The 19,708-nt window shown below is 42.9% G+C and overlaps 1 protein-coding gene across 2 annotated transcripts; it reads right to left on the bottom strand.

Moving 5' to 3' along the window:
- Nucleotides 1-5,205: 5,205 nt before the first annotated feature.
- Nucleotides 5,206-18,880, bottom strand: FUCA2 (alpha-L-fucosidase 2). 2 transcript variants are annotated; one of them, XM_066373085.1, is made up of 8 exons: nucleotides 18,567-18,880; nucleotides 16,348-16,535; nucleotides 13,975-14,314; nucleotides 12,351-12,561; nucleotides 11,914-12,104; nucleotides 8,082-8,190; nucleotides 6,056-6,248; nucleotides 5,206-5,502 (listed from the first exon to the last, which is right to left on the bottom strand). In XM_066373085.1, exons 1-7 carry the CDS (start codon nucleotides 18,788-18,790, stop codon nucleotides 6,108-6,110), a joined length of 1,404 nt encoding a protein of 467 aa, XP_066229182.1. In that variant the 5' UTR covers nucleotides 18,791-18,880; the 3' UTR covers nucleotides 5,206-5,502; nucleotides 6,056-6,107. The 2 variants fall into 2 exon arrangements, with proteins under 2 accessions (XP_066229182.1, XP_066229184.1); XM_066373087.1 differs by having other exon boundaries at nucleotides 5,206-5,434.
- Between the last annotated feature and the right edge of the window lie 828 nt (nucleotides 18,881-19,708).

Below are 19,708 nucleotides of genomic sequence, written 5' to 3'. Positions count from 1 at the left end.
CTGAGATTTTGCTGCCTATTTTTTCTTCTAGGATTTTTATGGTTTTGAGTCTAATATTGAATCCATTTTGAATTTATTCTTGTGTATGGTTTAAAAAGGTAGTCGTTTTATTTATTTATTTATTTTCCAATATTTCTTGAATAGACTATCTTTATCCCATTTTATGTTCTTGCCTCCTTTGTCAAATATTAATTGACCATGCAGGCGTAGGTTTATTTCTGGGCTCTCTATTCTATTTCATTGATCTCTATGTCTGTTTTTATGCCAGTACCATGCTGTTTTGATTACTGTGACCTTGTAGTAAAGTTTGATATCAAGTAACATGATTCCTCCAAATTTGTTCTTCTTTCCTTAAGATTGCTGTGGCTATTTGGCATCTTTTGTGGTTCCTTATAAATTTTTGGAATATTTTTCTCTACATATTTACATTTTGTAAAATATACCATTAGCATCTTGATAGGAATTGCATTGAATCTATAGATTGCCTTGGGTAGTATGAATTTTTTTTTTTTTCTGAAGTTGGAAACGGGAAGGCAGTCAGACAGATTCCCACATGCACCCGACCGGGATCAACCCGGCATGCCCACCAGGGGGCGATGCTCTGCCCATCTGGGCCACTGCTCTGTCGCATCCAGAGCCATTCTAGCGCCTGAGGCAGAGGCCATAGAGCCATCCTCAGCACCCGGGCCAACTTTGCTCCAGTAAAGCCTTGGCTGAAGGAGGGGAAGAGAGAGACAGAGAGGAAGGAGAGGGGGAGGGGTGGAGAAGCAGATGGGCGCCTCTCCTGTGTGCCCTGGCCAGTAATCAAACCCGGGACTCTTGCAAGCCAGGCCGACGCTCTACCACTGAGCCAACCGGCCAGGGCTGTATGAATATTTTAATGATGTTAATTATTCATATCTAGGAACACAGTATATGCTTTCACTTATTTGTATCTTCTTCAATTTCTTTATTTAGTGTCTTATAATTTTCAGAGTACAGATTTTTTTACATGCTTGGTTAAACTTATTCCTAGGTACGTTTTTATGCAATTAGTTTCCCTTTATGATAGTTCATTATTGGTGTATAAAAATGCAACTTATTTTTGGATATTTTGCATTCTGCTACCTTACTGAATTCATTTATCAGTTCTCATAGTTTTCTGGTGGAATCTTTAGAGTTCTCTATATACAGTATCCTGTCATCTAAAAATAATGACAGTTTTACTTCTTCCTTTCCCATTGGGATGCCTTTTATTTCTTCTTGTCTGATTGACATGGCTAGGACTTCTAGTACTATGTTGATTAAGAGTGATGAGAGCAGACATCCCTGTCTTGTTCCCAATCTTAATGAAAACACTTGTAGTTTTTTCCCATTGAGTATGATGTTGGCAGTGGGTTTATCATACATAGTCTTTATTATGTTGAGTTGTGTTCCCTCTATTCCCACCTCCTGGAGAGTTATCATAAATGGTTGCTGAGGTTTAGCAAATGCTTTTTCAGCATCTATTGATATGATCATGTGAGAGTTACCCTTCATTTTCTTTGTAAGGTATATCACATTTATTGATGGGGCAAAATCTGTGGGACACAATAAAAGCAGGGCTAACAGAAATTCATAGCATTACAGGCCTACCTCAAAAAACAAGAAAAATCTCATAACCAATCTGACTTTACACTTCAAGGAACTAGAAAAAATAATAAACAAAATCCAAAAGTAGAAGAAAGAAAATAATAAAGATCAGAGCAGAAAATAGGCTAAAAAAATTACAAAATATCAATGAAACCAAGAGCTTGCTCTTTGAAAAGATAAACAAGATTGATGAACCTTTAGCCAGACTTACCAAGAAAAAAAGGACTCAAATAAATAAAATCAGTAGTGAAAGAGAAGTAACAACTGACTCCAAAGAAATACAAGATATTGTAAGAAAATATTATGGACAAGTATTTGCCCACAGATTGGACAATCTGGACGAAATGGATAAATTCCTAGAAATAGACAATCTTTCAAAACTGAATCAGAAAGATTCAGAGAATCTTCACAGAGAGATTACAACTAGTGAAATTGAAGCAGTGATCAAAAAATGCCAACAAAAGTCCTGGACCAGAAGGCTTCACAGGTGAATTTTACCAAACATTCCAAGAACTAGTATCTATTCTTAAGCTGTACTAGAACATTCAAGAGGAGGGAAGACTCCCAAGCCATTTTACAGGCCAGCATTATCTTAATTCCAAAACCAGCTAAAGACACTACAAAGAAAGGAACTTATAGGCCACTATCCCTGATGAACATAGATGCTAAAATCCTCAACAAAATATTAGCAAACCAGATACAGCAATACATTAAAGAGATCATACATCATGATCAAGTGGGATTTATTCTGGGGATGCAAGTTTGGTACAATACCCACAGCATTTTTGCTGTTTTTTGGGAGGATGCTAATTTTCAAGTTTTGCTTTAACTGGTAATATAATTAATGCTATCTTTTAGTTTATTTAGAAAAAAAATACATACTTCAGAAAAGAATTTATTGTCTCTAGTAAATCTATAGTATTTTATTTACAAGGGTAATTAGAGCAGAAATAAATGAATCATGTATCATCAGTATATTAGATATATTTTCAGTAATAGAAGAATACTTTGTTACACCATTTCATGTTCCTCCAACATACCCTGTAGCTCAATAGTGGAAGACAAAAGTGAATTGTAAAGCCCTGGCCAGTTGGCTCCATGGTAGAGTGTCAGCCGGGCATGCAGATATCCTGGGTTTGATTCCCAGTCAGGGCACACAGAAATTCCCATCTTCTCCACCCCTCCCCCTCTTGCTTCTCTCTCCCTTTCTCTCTCTTCTCCTCCCCTCCTGCAGCCATGGCTCAATTAGAGCGAGTTGGCCCTGGGCCTCTGCCTCGGGTGCTAAAATGACTCCAGTTGCAACAGAGCAAGGGCCCAAGATGGGCAAGACATTGCCCTCTAGTGGGCTAGCCGGGTGGATCCTGGTCAGGGCCCATGTGGGAGTCTGTCTCTACCTCCTCGCCTCTCCCTAAAATAAAAATAAAAATAGAATTGTAAAGTCTCTCGTAAGGCAGGCTAGTCCCAAACCCAACTGCTTAGTGAGTCAGTGTCTAGAATGTTAAAAAAAGAAAAAAAAAAAAAGATATAACAGTGGAGCGGAAAGCAAACACTTCTTTTCATAATGTGACAGAAGATAACGTAATTTCTAATACAGAGGTGTAAAAACTGCATTTTGGAAAAGTAGTGAATGTGCATATAATAGGGCATCTCTTCCAGGAGTATTGAATATGATGTTTTATTTCACTGTTTCACTATTTGCAGCACTTTTTGGAAACCATGAGATGTCTGCATTTGATTGACAGAATGGAAGCTGTAGCACTTCAGGTAAAGAGCTGACCATATTGTAATCTTTTGTTAAGGTTAATCAACAGTTTTTCAGTGTTCCTTTAAATTTACATCAAAATCAGTATTGTTTTCGCTTCATTATTTTGCTTTATTCTTAAGGAACATCTAAAGAGAGTTCCTAATTCTTTTTTAAGATTTTATTCATTTTAGAAAGGAGAGGGGGGGAGTGAGAGAAGAGGAAGGGAGGAACAGGAAGCATCAACTCCCATATGTGCCTTGACCAGGAAAGCCAAACTGGTGACCTCAGCATTCCAGGTAGACGCTTTATCCACTGCGCCACCACAGGTCAGGTGAGTTCCTAATTGCTAACTAGGTTTTCAACTTCGGTTTGGTTGAAGGCAAATATAGGAAGCACATTTTTACATTTAAATTAGACCTCAAATTAGCCCACTTACAAAAATAGGCCCACACCTCCAATCCCACGCCCCTTTCTCATCCCAAAATAAACCCCGGAGAAGATGTACTAATATGTTAATAGTGGTGATCTGAACAGTAATTGTACCTTTGAGCAGTTCTGTATGTTTTCAGACATCTACAGAGAACGTTTATCAGTTTTATTACCAAGAGAGAAAAAAGGACAATTGTTTTTTATATTTAAAAAATTGGGTTTTTTTTTTTTTTAATAAAAACACGATTACTGCCCAACCTATGGTGATGCAGTAGATAAAGTGTCGACCTGGAATACTGAGGTCACCAGTTTAAAACCCTGAGCTTGCCTGGTCAAGGCACATATGAGAAGCAACTACTATCAGTTCAAGCTTCCTGCTCCTCCCTCGCCCCTTTCTCTCTCCTCTCTCTAAAATCAATAAATAAAATCTTTAAAACACACACACACACAATTACTGTAAGCTTCAGAAACATATATACCTGTAGGCCAAATTTATTATAGCCCTACCGCTTGTGTTAGACTGCGAGGGCTGCCGTAACGAAACACTGGGTGGGTGGCTAAACAACAGCAATTCATTTTCTGCCGGTCCCGAGGCCGAGAGCTCTAGGGGTCAGCAGGTCTGGTTTCCCTAGAGGTCTCTCCGTGGCTTGCAGATGGCCTCTATCGAACTGTGTCCTCACGTGGTCTTTCCCCTCTGCTGTGCATCCCTGGTGTCTCTTCCTCTTATAAGGATGCTACTCATATTTGATTAGGGTCCCCCACCCCTATCATTTCTTTTAAACTTTATTACCTCCTTAAATGCCACATCTCCAAATACAGTCGCGCTTGCGACGAAGGCTTCAACACTTGGCAGCAGAAACAATTCAGTCCTTACCACCACCGATTCCTAGCTACTCTACAACAAGTATTTCCACCTCGGAATCACACGTGGAAATAAATTCAACGTGAAGGGAACTTAATAACCAAAATGAGCCCTGGCCGGTTAGCTCAGCGGTAGAGCGTCGGCCTGGTGTGCGGGGGACCCAGGTTCGATTCCCGGCCAGGGCACATGGGAGAGGCGCCCATTTGCTTCTCCACCCCCCCTCCCTCCTTCCTCTCTGTCTCTCTCTTCCCTCCCGCAGCCAAGGCTCCTCCATTGGAGCAAAGATGGCCCGGGCGCTGAGGATGGCTCCTTGGCCTCTGCCCCAGGTGCTAGAGTGGCTCTGGTTGTGGCAGAGCGACACCTCGGAGGGGCAGAGCATCGCCCCCTGGTGGGAAGAGCGTCGCCCCATGGTGGGCGTGCCAGGTGGATCCCGGTCGGGCGCATGCGGGAGTCTGTCTGACTGTTTCTCCCTGTTTCCAGCTTCAGAAAAAGAAAAAAAAAAATGAGGCAGAGGAAATTTCTTCTACTAGATTCTTCCAGTTGGTCTAATTAAATCAACATAAGACGGACAATCAAGAGAAGACACCGTAATCAAATTTAATTACATGTGTATGTAAGGGAACTCCACATGCATGAAAGGCTGAGAGACAGGAAGTTAAAAAAGAGATGTAGATGGCATTCTGAGCTAAGGTTCAGGTCAGGCACATCATGTGGGGCTTCAGAGAGGAGGAAGGTCTTCGCAGGTCGAGAAGAAAATCAGCCGTTCAGTAACTCCAAGTTTGCTCTCCCTGTAGATAGGTCATAAAAAGTTCTTTCCAAAATCTATACAGCAATGACATTTCTGTGTCAAAATATCCTGAGTGAAGTCGGAAAAGATGTGTAAGGTTTATGACTGGAGAATTAAGTGGAGATAGTAAAGACTGTTAACTTATCGAAAGGAGGCTTGTCACGACGCTATTCTATGCAATTATGTGTATTTTCTCCTTTGTTTGTAATATTCATTTCTATTCTAACAAAATTAAAATCCTGTGAAATATTTTAAAGTTATTCTTCATGTTTACTTCATAGATCTGTCAGTTTTCTTGAAACATTAAAATGGAGAAATACACTTCAAAGTTATTTCTGGTGATAACTCTTATTGTGGACAAGGGCCTAAATTTAAATTCTTTAAAGGAGAGGTAACAGTTTCTTATGAGCCTTCAGCTCAAAATAATTCACAAGCCAAAGTGGCACATCGGCAAGGCCAGTTCTGATCACAAAGTGGCCTGGAGAGTTAAAACAGTTACCTGGGTGATTTAGGAGAATTGAAGGAGAAAGAGGGAGAAAGGGCCACATTGCCTAAATAATTACTTGACTTTTCTTGACCCGTTTTACATTTGCTTTCTCCAAAGTGCTAGAATTATACAAACCTGGTATCTTCTCCTCTTAGACGTAACTGCGCATGACCCACTCTGCTACGTGTTAGATCACATTAGTTAGTGCCAGCGCCCAGCCCCACCGACAGGGCAGCTGATGAAACGTTAGGTGTGGCAGTTCCACCACAAGGCCACTTTTCTCCAAAGGCGTCCATTTAAGTGGCTGTCCATGTCCCAGTAGTTTAACCTGAAGTTAAAACACACACACAAACGTCTCCAAATGTGTATCCGACTCACCCACTTTATTGAGAAGGAGTGGTTGATATTTCTTAAAAGCATTGTAGACAAATGATTTATTTTTTACTTTTATTCAGTACTTTTCAAGCTGTTTTTGGCCCTTGATCAAAGAGAACATACATCCATCTTGCTCCAATATTATTCTCAAATAAAACTATGAAAGAGTTGGGAAAGAAGAATTGTAAGGGTTGAATAAAGTGTCAGAGTAGGGACAATGCTGAAGAAAGGGTCAGGAAAAAGGACTCTGGAACCAATCTACCCAAATAAAGTTCTTGCACAGGATGTTTGAGAAAAGATTCCCTTTCTTATCTGGCCAGACTGCCTCCCTGGATTTTCCAATAACCTCCACTAATCAATAATACTTAATTGTAATCACTTATTATTGCTATTGTTTTATATCCTTAGTTTCATACTAAGTGAATTTAAATAGACAGTTTTCTACATATCTGTGGATATTTTGAACCAGAAAACTTGATCATGTAGAGCAATACAAAAACAAAAACCATGAACTTTTAAGTAACTGTATTAACTGGGGGAAAGGGTGAACACACGGCACAGTGGACAGTGTAGCAGAATTGCCTGGACCATGTATAATTTTGCTAATCAATGTCACCCCAATAAATTCCATTTAAAAATTAAAAAAAGGCCCTGGCCAGTTGGCTCAGCGGTAGAGCGTCGGCCTAGCGTGCGGAGGACCCAGGTTCGATTCCCGGCCAGGGCACACAGGAGAAGCGCCCATTTGCTTCTCCACCCCTCCGCCGCGCTTTCCTCTCTGTCTCTCTCTTCCCCTCCCGCAGCCAAGGCTCCATTGGAGCAAAGATGGCCCGGGCGCTGGGGATGGCTCCTTGGCCTCTGCCCCAGGCGCTAGAGTGGCTCTGGTCGGGACAGAGCGACGCCCCGGAGGGGCAGAGCATCGCCCCCTGGTGGGCAGAGCGGCGCCCCTGGTGGGCGTGCCGGGTGGATCCCGGTCGGGCGCATGCGGGAGTCTGTCAGACTGTCTCTCCCTGTTTCCAGCTTCAGAAAAATGAGAAAAAAATAAATAAATAAAAATTAAAATTAAAAAAAAAATAAAAGAGCAAACAAACAAAAATAAACAGTTTTAATGAGGGCCAAAGGGAACACTGATAAAATAAAAACATAATGTCATACCCAGGCCACTCAGCTCTAATCAAACATCAGAGATACGAACTCCATCTTCTTTTCTCCCTGATCAGCCACAAACGTTAAAGATGAAATATGAAGGAGGAGACGCAAGGAGAAGTACGTGGACAATTCACCTCCATGGAAATAGTCCGTTTCTTAAAAATAAGCTATAAAATATATCAAAATTAACTCAATACCACCAACCTAGTGGTTGTGACTGTTAGATTAACCTTTAACTTTCTCTAAATTATATATGAACTTAAAATAGTAGGGCCAGCACATCTTTCATTCCAGTGTGCTCTGGACTAGGATGTCAGAGGAAGAATCCAAATTCCAGCTTTCTGAAAAGAATAATTTTGGATGCATACAGTGAACTTGAACAACACAGAATGACTGGGAAGGAGAATATTTTCCATTGAGATGCATGGAGATGATGTAGCTGTTTTCTAAGTTTAACTTTCTGGGAAGTGAAAGAAAATTTTCAAACGCAAAATATTCCCATTGATGAAGCTCATTATTCTTATGGGTAATAAGAAAAACACATACAAGGAAGGCTGTCCTTGAAGTTAAAAGTTATGTTTTCATCAGGGTATTCTAGTCAACAATTTAAAGGGACAATAAAAATAAAATTTCCTCTCACCTCTGTTGACCCCAAAGTAGCTGCAGGTTGGCCAAGAAACAGCTGTCCAGAGGTGGGCCATTTGAGAAACATGGCATAGACTAATTTTTTTTTAGGTTTGGATGTATACCTGGTTAGAAGGGAGAAGAAGCATTTTAATATTTCTCATTCTTTATGGGTCCGGTCTGGAATTATTTACAGAGATACTTCCATTTGGCAAATATTTACCAATGTCTTCATTAATAGAGGGAAGGAAAAATAGCTCCATGGTGGTTGATAAAAAGCACCCCAAATGGTACTGATCCCAATTCCAGTGGAGGGGAGGTATTCCCCATGCCACAAAGCAATTCTCAGGCGCCATCTGGGGGTCCTACAAATCAACTCAATTCTGCCACCATCCACCCAGAGAGAGTGTCAGATTCCACAGGTTAAGAGTAATTCTGGGGACACTGACAGTAAACCAGGGCTAAAATCTCAAAGGATTTTAAGGATGGACTGGGGAGTCTACGGTGGACAAAAAAGGGGTTCCACAAAAAGTGACCTCGCAGGATGATCGGAACGTAAATGCAGGCAGGTCATGGTAGGGAGTCAACAATGCCGGCACGTAAGTCTTTTATTTAGTAAAAGCTTTCCCTTTGTGGTAAGCAAGCCCTGTCCATCATTTTTGTCCATTGTGGCAGTAATATAAGGTTAGAGTAATTAAATATATAGAAATAGAAAAACATGGAATATATATAAAAATAATTAGGATATAATATTAAAAGCAATTAAAGAAATTAAAGTTACGCTGTCTGGATAGGAATTAATATAGTGTGTACAGATATGATAAAGAGACTTGGCCTTTCGGGCAGGGCTAGTTAGTGTGTGTGTGAAGTTACATATAGATAAGAAGTGGCTTATCATAATTATATCATGTCATAATTGTAGATTGACATAGACAGGAAGCTCCCCTAGGAACATCGTAAAAGTGGCTTGATGTAATAACATTTTAGTAGATCAACATAAAAAGGGGTCCCTGAGAGGAACTCCCAAAGAGGTGGTTTGAGATGATGTAGATTAACACCTGTTAAATTCTTTCTGGCCAAAGCCTTCTAATAGGCAGGCACAAAAGATACTAAAGCTAAGGGCCCTCCCTGCTATGGTAGTCACCCAGACTCCAACATGGACTCCATGCTGCTCTGACCAAAGACAGCCAGACAGCCAAACAATCGAGAGGAGCATGCCAACAGGGTCCCTTAAGTTGTACCCAGGCACACCAAAAGGGTCTGTGAGCAATAAACTGCCTATGTGATTACTGCAACTGTGTGTCGGTTGTGTCTTTCCTCCGGTGGCCATTGGCCTCAGCACTGATCAGGAGCATCCTCATGGCCGCCTCCAGAGTAGTCTCAAAGAGGCCGCCAGCCCTGCTGATAAGCAAGAGTGTCCCAGTGCACAGGGAAGTTAAATCAGGGACGCCTGATCAACGTAGAGCTTGGGCTCTACTGGGGCACCCATCTAGTTAACACACCTTTGAAATAAGCGTAGCCACCCTCAAAAGTGCACATAACCGTAAGTGTCCTGTAATCCAGCCCTCGCCTTGCTTCTCTTACCTTCAGGATTCTCCCCTGCGTTGCCTCACTTCCAAATGTGTGAAAGAAACTGCTAGACTGAGCGTTTGAGATCTTGCTTCCCAGCAACTGTCAACAGTTTGGGCTCAAATAAACTTATTAAAATTCTCTACAGGTTTGGCTGTTGCTTACGGCAACACTACAGATAATGCCTGCAAGGAGGGGAAGCGTCAGTGATGAAACCTGGAGCAAAAGCTCTCAAGGGCGGGGGGGGGGGGGGGGGGGGGGGGGGGGCACCTGAGCCAGACACAGGGCTTTACAGGCCTCGCTGAATAGCTTGGCTTTTTGTGTGTATGTGACAGAGACAAAGAGAGAGGGGGACAGATAGGGACAGACAGACAGACAGGAAGGGAGAGAGATGAGAAGCATCAGTTCTTCGCTGCGGCATCTGAGTTGTTCATTCATTGTTTTCTCATATGTGCCTTGACTGGGGGGCTACAGCAGAGCGAGTGACCCCTTGTTTGAGCCAGTGACCTTGGTCTCAAGCCAGCAACCTTGGGCTTCAAGCCAGCGTCATTTGGGCTCAAGCCAGTGACCATGAGATCATGTCTATGATCCCATGCTCAAGCTGGTGAGCCCTCACTCAAGCCAAGCCAGTGACCTTGGGGTTTCGAACCTGTGTCTTCCGCATCTCAGTCCGATGCTCTATCCACTGCACCACTGCCTGATAAGGCTGAATATCTTGGCTTTTATCTTTACTTATTTAAAGAAAACAACAGAATAATGGTTTAATGATTGTGAAGTTTCCGATCAGACACCTCATAGTCGAATAAAAACACACAAAAAAATTCCAAAACCAGTTTCAAACCAGCCTCTGTGAAACAAAGGCTCAGCATGGAGATCTCCTTATGGCTTCCTTCTCACAGACCCAAACTTCCAAAAGTTACAAACAGTCCTCCTGTCTACATTGCCTTAGCTAATTGTCTTCAGTGAGGGGACATTGTTTTTAAGTCATCACTCAAGTGAAATCAAGAACATTTAGTCTAATCTTTTGGCTTATACTTGATTAAGCTATACTCACTCTGGTCGCAACAGAAGGTGAACTTTTAGAGCCTCATCATACTACTCTTATGCATATATAACAGCCGCATCAGAAGCCATCATATATGCAGAGTCTGATTCGGGTACTCACTGGCTCACCAAACCTTCCAAAATTCAGAAGTCTGAGGCCAAGACTTTTAAAGAAAAATACAGCAAAAATTAAAATTGGCAAGTTAAAATAATTAATTTCAGAGAAACTTCAGGTTTAGATTTACTTAAATACTATGAACAAGTTACAGTATTTTTTAGTCAACTAAAATAATGCTGTTATTGGGGTCTGACCAGGTGGTGATGCAGTGGATGGAGCATTGGCCTGGGCCGCTGAGAACCCAGGTTCAAAACCCCAACGTCTCTAGCTTGAGTGGTTGCTGGCTTGAGCTCAAGGTCACTGGCTTGCGCCCAAGGTCGCTGGCTTGAGCAAAGTGTCACTGGCTTGAGCAAAGGGTCGTTGGCTTGGCTGGACCGCCTTCCCTCTCAGCTCCTTCCGGTCAAGGCACATATGAGAAAGCAATCAATGAACAACTAAGGTTGATGCTTCTCATCTCTCTCCCTTCCCATCTGTCCCTTTCTCTCCTTCTCTCTCTTTCTCACTTAAAAAAACAATAATCCTGTTACTGGGGCTAATTTTTAATATTTTTTCTGCCCTTCGGCACCTCTTGCTTGCTAATTTGATGTGATGCAACAGCTACAAAAGTTGGAATTGACTACAGTGACGGAGAGTGATTTGACTTTGGTGATGGGTACACAACATGATCAACAGTTCAAATGCTACAGAAATGTCTGCCTGAAGTCTGTACACTCTTACTGATCAATATCACCCCTTCAAATGTAATTTTCTAAATAAAAATTTTTTTTCAAAGTTTGAATTTACTTACCTGACTAAACAGAGGTCACTCTTTAGATTAACCACTCAGGGTTTCTCACTTTCTAAATGGCTTATAATTTTTATGAGTTGACTAGTTTTCACTAAAAATTGTCCACCATTAAGAGGTATCTAGAGATAATTTAAGCTCAATGTGTTGAACAGAAGTTCCAAAACATGCAAATATCTTCCCCTTCCTTCTTTCACAAGTAATGTTTGGAAGGTGTTTGAATAGACAGGCTTTCATCCAATTTCCTTTTTATCCTACTTTTCTCTTTCTATCTCTGAGAAAATGTAAGTGCCTTCTTCTTTCAAATAGTACTTGGCAACAAGAATAACTTACCACACATCTGGGGTGACCGTGTCATTCTGGGATCTCCAAGTGTTGGTTTCATAAATGGCTTCTCCATTGACTTTCAGCCAGGTCCCCATTTGCCTTAATCGCTCCTCAAAAATTGGAGAAATCGTGCCATCTTGTGTGGGTCCAATATTCATCAAAAGATTTCCTCCACATGAAACTGTTTCCACAAGTTGCTTAAAAAAAGAAAAAAGAATAAATACAGTTCTGAAAGAAATAAAACAGTGTCATCACAAATGTATTAATATGTTATATTTATGGACTTACACATGCATGTATGGTCACTATCTAGAACAAACATGGAAGACAGAATAATGCACTGTGTCTACAGGCCATTGAGATATACAAACAATAGAAAATGATTCTGATACACCACACTATTAAGAATATTACCATACTTGTTACTAGACATTTTACTGTACCTTCACCAATTCTTCAATTGTAAGATAGTCACGGATCCCAGCATTCCTCCTATAGCCCCAGGAAAACTTGTCTATTGTCATGCAGTTTTCCCATTTATGTGGCAAAAGATGTCCTGGGTTATAACGGTCACTGCAGGTGTAGTAGCCACCATGCTTACAGATGCTACCAGCTCCCCAACGGTCATTGGTGACTACTGTGGCCCGGACTGGGCTGAAATGAAAGGTATACTTTTTATAACCAAAAAGGAAATTGTTTGAACACAAAGGAAATGTCACTGAAAAGAGATCTGACTGAAATCCACTCCTGAAAATGCGTCATAGTGTTAACAGAATACAGAGCCCGTGGTTTTGAAGTCAAATAGACCTGGGCTGATTATAGTCTCATCTCTGTCACTTCCTAAGCTCCCTATCCTAAAGAAAGTTGCCTCATTCCTCTGAATAAAAAAATTCCTTTGGCTATTATTTGAACAGAAATAACATATAAGACACCTATTCCAATGCCCAGCACATACGGTACTTATGAGTATTATACTATTATGTGAAGCTTCCCTGCAATGTTTTGAGTGATACCCAAAACTGAATTTACAATCAAAATGTCCTTCCCACCCATGACTGAATAACCTCAGACTTGAATCCTAGCCTTTCTCTTTCTCTTACAATTGTGCCTAGTATTGAAAATTTTCAGGAAAGTCAACTGTTGCCATCCTGAAATTCACTGCGGTGTGAAATATCCCTACAATATCATTTATCACAGCAGGTGGTAACCTCCAGCGCCTCTCGGCTTAGAGGGGACGGTTAGGATCCACAGATTGAAGTGGGTGGCTCTAGTCTTTCCCCTTGGACGGGGTACCTGAATAAACTGCTGTTTTAACCCTTTGAGTAGTGAGTTTTTTGTTAACCCTTTGAGTGAGGACGTACATGAATGTTCGTACTACTCAAAGGGTCAAATACCAAGAGCTGTTCAGGGTATTTGCATGTGCACCCTTTGTGGGCTCAGGGAACACAGCAGAATACTCTTTGACTTCATAACACAATGCCAAGTACCTTCCAGTTATAGATATAAATGCATTTCCTAGACTTCAAGAGTAATAGGGGAGCTCAATCAGACCTCCCTGTTCTAATGGGGCAGGCTGGAACATGCTAGAAAGCAATGGGAAAGAACAGGAGGAGGGGAGGATGATGACGAAGGAAAAAGGAAACAGAAGAGGGGACACTGACCAGGCAGCAAAGGTTATGAAAGGGTAAGAGGATTTTTTTTTAAAAAGCAGCCAATAGAGGAGTTGGAAAGCACATACTCAGAAACAGTGATGGATAAATGGAGTTGCACCAGAACAGGAGATGGAAATGAAGGCCAACAAAATCAATGTCTTTACAATTCTGCATTTTGTGATTTTCAGTCTGATTTCAAAATCAAACTTTAAAGTTGTGGCTGATTCCTGATTTGTTACTCTTGATTATCTTGAGTAAATATTGACATATCTAATAAGCATTATTTATAATGATTTCCTCCATACCATACATGAGCCTGAAAAGAAATATTTCAAGGAGCAAGGGAATGAAAATGTTATCTACGTGTTATTGATGTCTGTCTAAGGTCACTACCGCAAGCTGGGAGCACACATACCTTTCATTGTACAGCCAGGCTAAGAAGCCCGTGCTGTTCCAGTAGCCGTCCGGAGCGCCTCCGTCGCCATCTGCCCACAGGACCTCCGGCCGGTACCTGTTCACCAACTCGTAGAGCTCAGGCAGCGTCTTAGAAACGGGAAACTGTCGCTTCTTGAATGAGCTGGATTCATCATCAAGGAAGAGTGGGTGAAACCACTCAAAAAGGGAATAGTACAGTCCAAAACGTAGGTCAGTCCCGCTCCTAACGGCGACCTCAAGTTCCTTGATGACGTCCCGCTTCGGCCCCTCGTCGACAGCGTTCCAGTTCCAGGAGCGCTCGGAGCCCCACAGGGTGAAGCCTGCACAAGTACGTCACAAACCTGTGTGAGTGGGTCCCTTTTATTTTTTATTTTTATTTTTTTCTGAAGCTGGAAACTGGGAGAGACAGTCAGACAGACTCCCGCATGCGCCCGGCCGGGATCCACCCGGCACGCCCACCAGGGGGCGATGCTCTGCCCCTCCGGGGGGTCGCTCTGCCGCAACCAGAGCCACTCTAGCGCCTGGGGCAGAGGCCAAGGAGCCATCCCCAGCACCCAGGCCATCTTTGCTCCAATGGAGCCTTGGCTGCGGGAGGGGAGGAGAGACAGAGAGGAAGGAGGGGGGGTGGAGAAGCAAATGGGCGCTTCTCCTATGTGCCCTGGCCGGGAATCGAACCCGGGTCCCCTGCATGCCAAGCCGACGCTCTACCGCTGAGTCAACCGGCCAGGGCCAATGTCCCTTTTATTTTAGGTAAATCTCTACCTATACAAACGCCAAGACAAACTTGGTCATCTACATGCTATATAAATAACTGCTTCTACAAACAACTCTTACAGCAATTTTTTTCCCATAGGATATATTCTGCTTTTACGTGAGAAACAAATGAGGATTTAAACAAGGTAAACCGAGGTTTGTAAAAGTAACTCTCGGTACCAACAAGGTCTGTAGAGTCTGTTCTATCGTCTGCATTTTCCCTCTTAGAATACAGGCTCCTTGAGGAAAAGCAACATGTCTGCAGTGCTCTCTGTTACATCCTCTGCCACCTGCAGGTACTAACAATATCAACCATCAACATTAGGAGATCACAGCTATGATTAAAGAAAATACAGTTCCTGGGTTTCGGATTATTTAATTTATTACAATGTGATTCTTAGAACACTGGTGATCCATGTGCAACAATAAATCTCTTTTAGCCTCATTATTCATTTAACGAGGGGGTGGGGTGAGGTGGGGTGAGGTAAGACCCTAGTCCTTGGTAGTTCTATACTTTAAAATATGATACCCGCTATTTGTAATCTCAATCTACTCTAAAGTCATAAGCTTAGATGTTGCTCCTTAAATTACCTAAAAATGAATTATCTAACTCCCAAAATAAACCTGGAAGAATATGTATTAAATGTTAATAGTGGTGATCTAAGTATAAAAATAGTTATACCTTTGAGCATTTCTGTACGTTTTAAAGTATTTATAGTGGCCCTGGCCAGTTGGCTCAGTGGTAGAGCACTGGCCCAGCATGTGGATGTCCCAGGTTTGATTCCCAGTCACGGCACACAGGAGAAGCGATCATCTGCTTCTCCACCCCTGCCCCTCCCTTTTTTTTCTCTCTCTCTCCCTGTCTCTCTTTCTCTCTCCATCTCCTGCAGCCATGGCTCGATTGCTTCAAGCACATCAGCCCTGGGTGCTGAGGATGGCTCCCTCGAGCATCTGCCTCAGGTGCTAAAATTAGCTCAGTTGCGAGCATGGTCCCAGATGGGCAGAACATTGGCCCTAGATGGGGTTTGCTGGGTGCATCCCTGTTGAGACACATGTGGGAGTCTGTCTCTCTATCTCCCCTGCTCTCACTTGGAAAGGAAAAATTAAATTAAATTAAATTAAATTAAATTAAATTAAATTAAATTAAAATATCTACAGTGAACATTTATCAGTTTTATTTCCAAGAGGGAATGACACAAGCCTACAGTGGCATAACCACCATGGTACCTTCCCAGAATGCATTACAGGGGTGCAATGAAAAGAAACAGCATAATTCCAATTATAGAATTTGACCTGCAACCCACATCCCACTTCAAATGACTTGAATCAAATTTTGGAAATATTGTTAAATATGCATATAACAAAATGTGATCTTTTCTTCCCTCTGTTATGTGGAAGGTATGCTTTCTGCATACCTAGTGCCTCTTACCTGGGTGGAACATGTGGCCACTTAATTTCTAACCAAATGGCAGTAGCCACTATGGTTGCTCCTAAGGAAAAACTCTGATTTCACACGGATGACCTTGTCTTAGTTTCTTCTCCCAAAAGAACTACTTTATCTCTCATAACCGTCGTCCATGTTTGCAAATGTTGCACTCACCTTCATGATGTTTGGAAGTTAAGACAACATACTTGGCACCGGAAGCCTGAAAAATATCTGCCCACTGGTTTGCATTAAAAAACTTTGCTGTAAATAGTGGTCCAAAATCTTCATATTTGAAATCAGGAGGGTAGTTATTTTTCATAAAGTCCACAAATGTTTTTTTCTTTTCCTTTTGCCAATACCACCTATGGAGAAGAACAGAAACAGCACCGTGAAGTAAATATGTTTGGTAATACATGGTATGGGAAGAAAGAAGCTGGCTTGAGCACGGGCTCATCCGGCTTGAGTGCAGGGTCACTGGCTAGAGCGCTGGGTCGCTGACTTGAGCGTGAGATCATCGACATGATCCCATGGTTGCTGGCTTCAGCCCAAAAGTTGCTAGCTTGAAGCCCATGGTCATTGGCTTGAGCCAAGGTCACTGGCTGGAGCAAGGGGTCACTGGCTCCACTGAGCATGCCTTCTGCACCTCCCCCCCATCAAGGCATGTATGAGAAAGCAATCAAAGAACAACTAAAGTGCTGCAACTACAAGGTGATACTTCTCATTTCTCTCCCTTCCTGCCTCTCTCTCTCTCTAAAAAAAAAAAAAAAATAAGTTACTGGTTGCAGAAAGTCAATCTCTTTGTAAAGAAAGGTATCATGTATATATGCAATGTTAATACAATATAGAGTTTTATACTATATATTACATATACTGTATTTCCCCATGTATAAGATACTCCTTTTTTCGGAAAATTTGGTGTCTAAAAACTGGGTGCATCTTATATAACGGTTGTAGATTTTTTTTTTTACTCGCATTTCCCGCTTTTTCATGCTTGTTTTTTGCGTTCATTGTTGAAGGCTGATCTGTCATCAGACACAGATGAGGGCAAGCTAATGAGTGGGAGTTTTGACACTGATGAGGAGTTGTATGAACTTTATGAATAAAACTCGAGTTCAATAACTTTATGTAATACATTTTTTTTCAAATTTCGAGCCCCAAAATAAAGGTGCGTCTTATACATGGGGGTGTCTTATACATGGGGAAATATGAAATTTGATGTGTACCGTATATAGTATAAAGTAGATTTAAATAAATACTCGTTTATTTTACTTAGGAATATGTGTGTGAACACATATATATACACATACTCATATGTATAAGTATACGTATATTTGATTACATTTCTATCTTAAGAATGTAACACTTGAAATATTTAATCAGGAAAGCTAGGTGAAACCCTTCAAAGTTGTAAGAGATTACATGCACATATTTACCTAAGTCTCCAGGTAAATCCAAAGGGCAATTTTTTTGTGCAACATCTTTCATATAGCAGTCTATTGATAATTAAAATTAGGGTAACATTCCAGAACCTTTTTAAAAAAATTTCCTAGAGGCACACATGGTAACATTTTAACATTAAATAGCCAGCGCATGCCCAAATGAAGAGACGTTTTCCATACCCATGAATTTATGTTCTAACCATATTCGTGGCAGAATGACTAGAAATGAGTAGGTAGCAGATGAGCCATCGGAGTCTGCAGCGACAGTTTGGGCCCAAGCGTCAGCGCTCATCATTTAACCTTACACAAGTTGATTACTTCTGCTAGGTTAGTTCTTTGATGGTTACACTGTAGAGCAGGGGTCCCCAAACTACGGCCCGCGGGCCACATGTGGCCCCCTGAGGCCATTTATCCGGCCCTCGCAGCACTTCTGAAAGGGGCGTCTCTTTCATTGGTGGTCAATGAGAGGAGCATAGTTCCCATTGAAATACTGGTCAGTTTGTTGATTTAAATTTACTTGTTCTTTATTTTAAATATTGTATTTGTTCCCGTTTTGTTTTTTACTTTAAAATAAGATATGTGCAGTGTGCATGGGGATTTGTTCATAGTTTTTTTTTACAGTCCCGCCCTCCAACGGTCTGAGGGACAGTGAACTGGCCCCCTGTGTAAAAAGTTTGGGGACCCCTGCTGTAGAGTGATAAAATATAAGTTGGTGAGTGCAACTATCCAGCAACTGAGACGTCAGCGTCACCCGAAGCGCCCGACAGTAACTGCAGTCACAGGGAGGAAAAAGCCAATGTTCAGCCAGGACGCAAGCTTACGCCATAAATTATACATTTTACAACCGGAAACTCGAAACGCGGACAAACCATCGGGAGGCGGAACAGCAAGTGGCGGCTGGCGGCCCGCGGACCAAACGAGGTTCAGAGAACCCGCGGAGGGAGGCGCACTCACCAGAACCATTCGCTCCCGAAACTGGGCACGGAGAACACGCCCCAGTGGATGAAGATGCCGAACTTGGCCTCGTCGAACCAAGCGGGCAGCTGTCGGGCGTCCAGGGACTCCCAGGTGGGGTCGAAGCGCGCGGCGCAGCGGGCGGGACACTGAGCGGGCAGCACCGGCAGCAGCAGCAGCGGCAGCAGCGGGAGCGCGAGCCCGGGCAGCTCGGGAGCGGGCATGTCCCCGCGTCCCCGCGCCGCCGCGTCCCCGCGTCCCCGCGTCCTTCCGGGGCTCCGGCCAAGTACGCTCCGCCCCTGTCACCTGACCAAGGCACCGTTCCGCTCGGGTGCTAGTGGCCCTGGGGGGGCGCTTGGGGCGGGACGCCCCCGCGAGCGCTGCATCGCTCACTTGCGTAACAAGATTTACTCCAAGGCCAGGCCTGTGGCTGCTTAGCCCAAGCCCCGGGTCAGTCCATCCTTTTGGGACGTGGGGGACGGAGCATGGATCTGGTTGGGGGACCAGTGGGAGCACCCCTCTCCTCCAGCTGCGCGACCATTATAGAAACCTCCCGAGAAGGCAACGCGACCGACCCACGGGCCAAGATGGGCACCTCGAGCCTGTCATCCAGTCTCTCCCAGCCCGGAGGCGCCGAAAACAACCCAGATCATTCTCGGCATCTGTGTGCCTGAGTCTCTGTCAGGCGAAATTCCAAGAGTTTCGAACTCAGGTTGGGCCCCAGAACGTGCATCTCAAACCAGTTCTGGTTGCTGCTGTTGCTGGTTCAGCCGCAGACCTCTGAGAACCACTGCACGGGAAACCACGGTTGTTCTAAGACGGTGAAACCAGTGGGGTGAATATTTAAGAAATCTGCAGGCTTGGGAAGAGAAGCCAGAAAGTTAGAATGATTAATCAAGGGGCATCATCAAAGCTCACGTCCACCCTCTTATGCCTTCAGAGTAAAGCCATAACCCCCACCCCTTCTGCTCCTGCAAAACATCTCTCATCCTCTAATGGGCCAGTTCAAATGTCACCTCCTCCCAGCTTCCTGTCATCACCTGCACTCCCAGACAGTTGACTCCTTGCTGTGTGTCCCTATTGACATGTCATTCCAACCTCTAAGGTAGGATTCCAAAGATTGTCTTGCAGGTAGGAGGATG

The sequence above is a fragment of the Saccopteryx leptura genome, chromosome 3 (assembly GCF_036850995.1).
Source record: "Saccopteryx leptura isolate mSacLep1 chromosome 3, mSacLep1_pri_phased_curated, whole genome shotgun sequence".
NCBI classification, from domain to species: domain Eukaryota; kingdom Metazoa; phylum Chordata; class Mammalia; order Chiroptera; family Emballonuridae; genus Saccopteryx; species Saccopteryx leptura.
The sequence above is the reverse complement of the archived record's forward strand: the minus strand, read 5'-3'. Positions and strand labels throughout refer to the sequence as shown.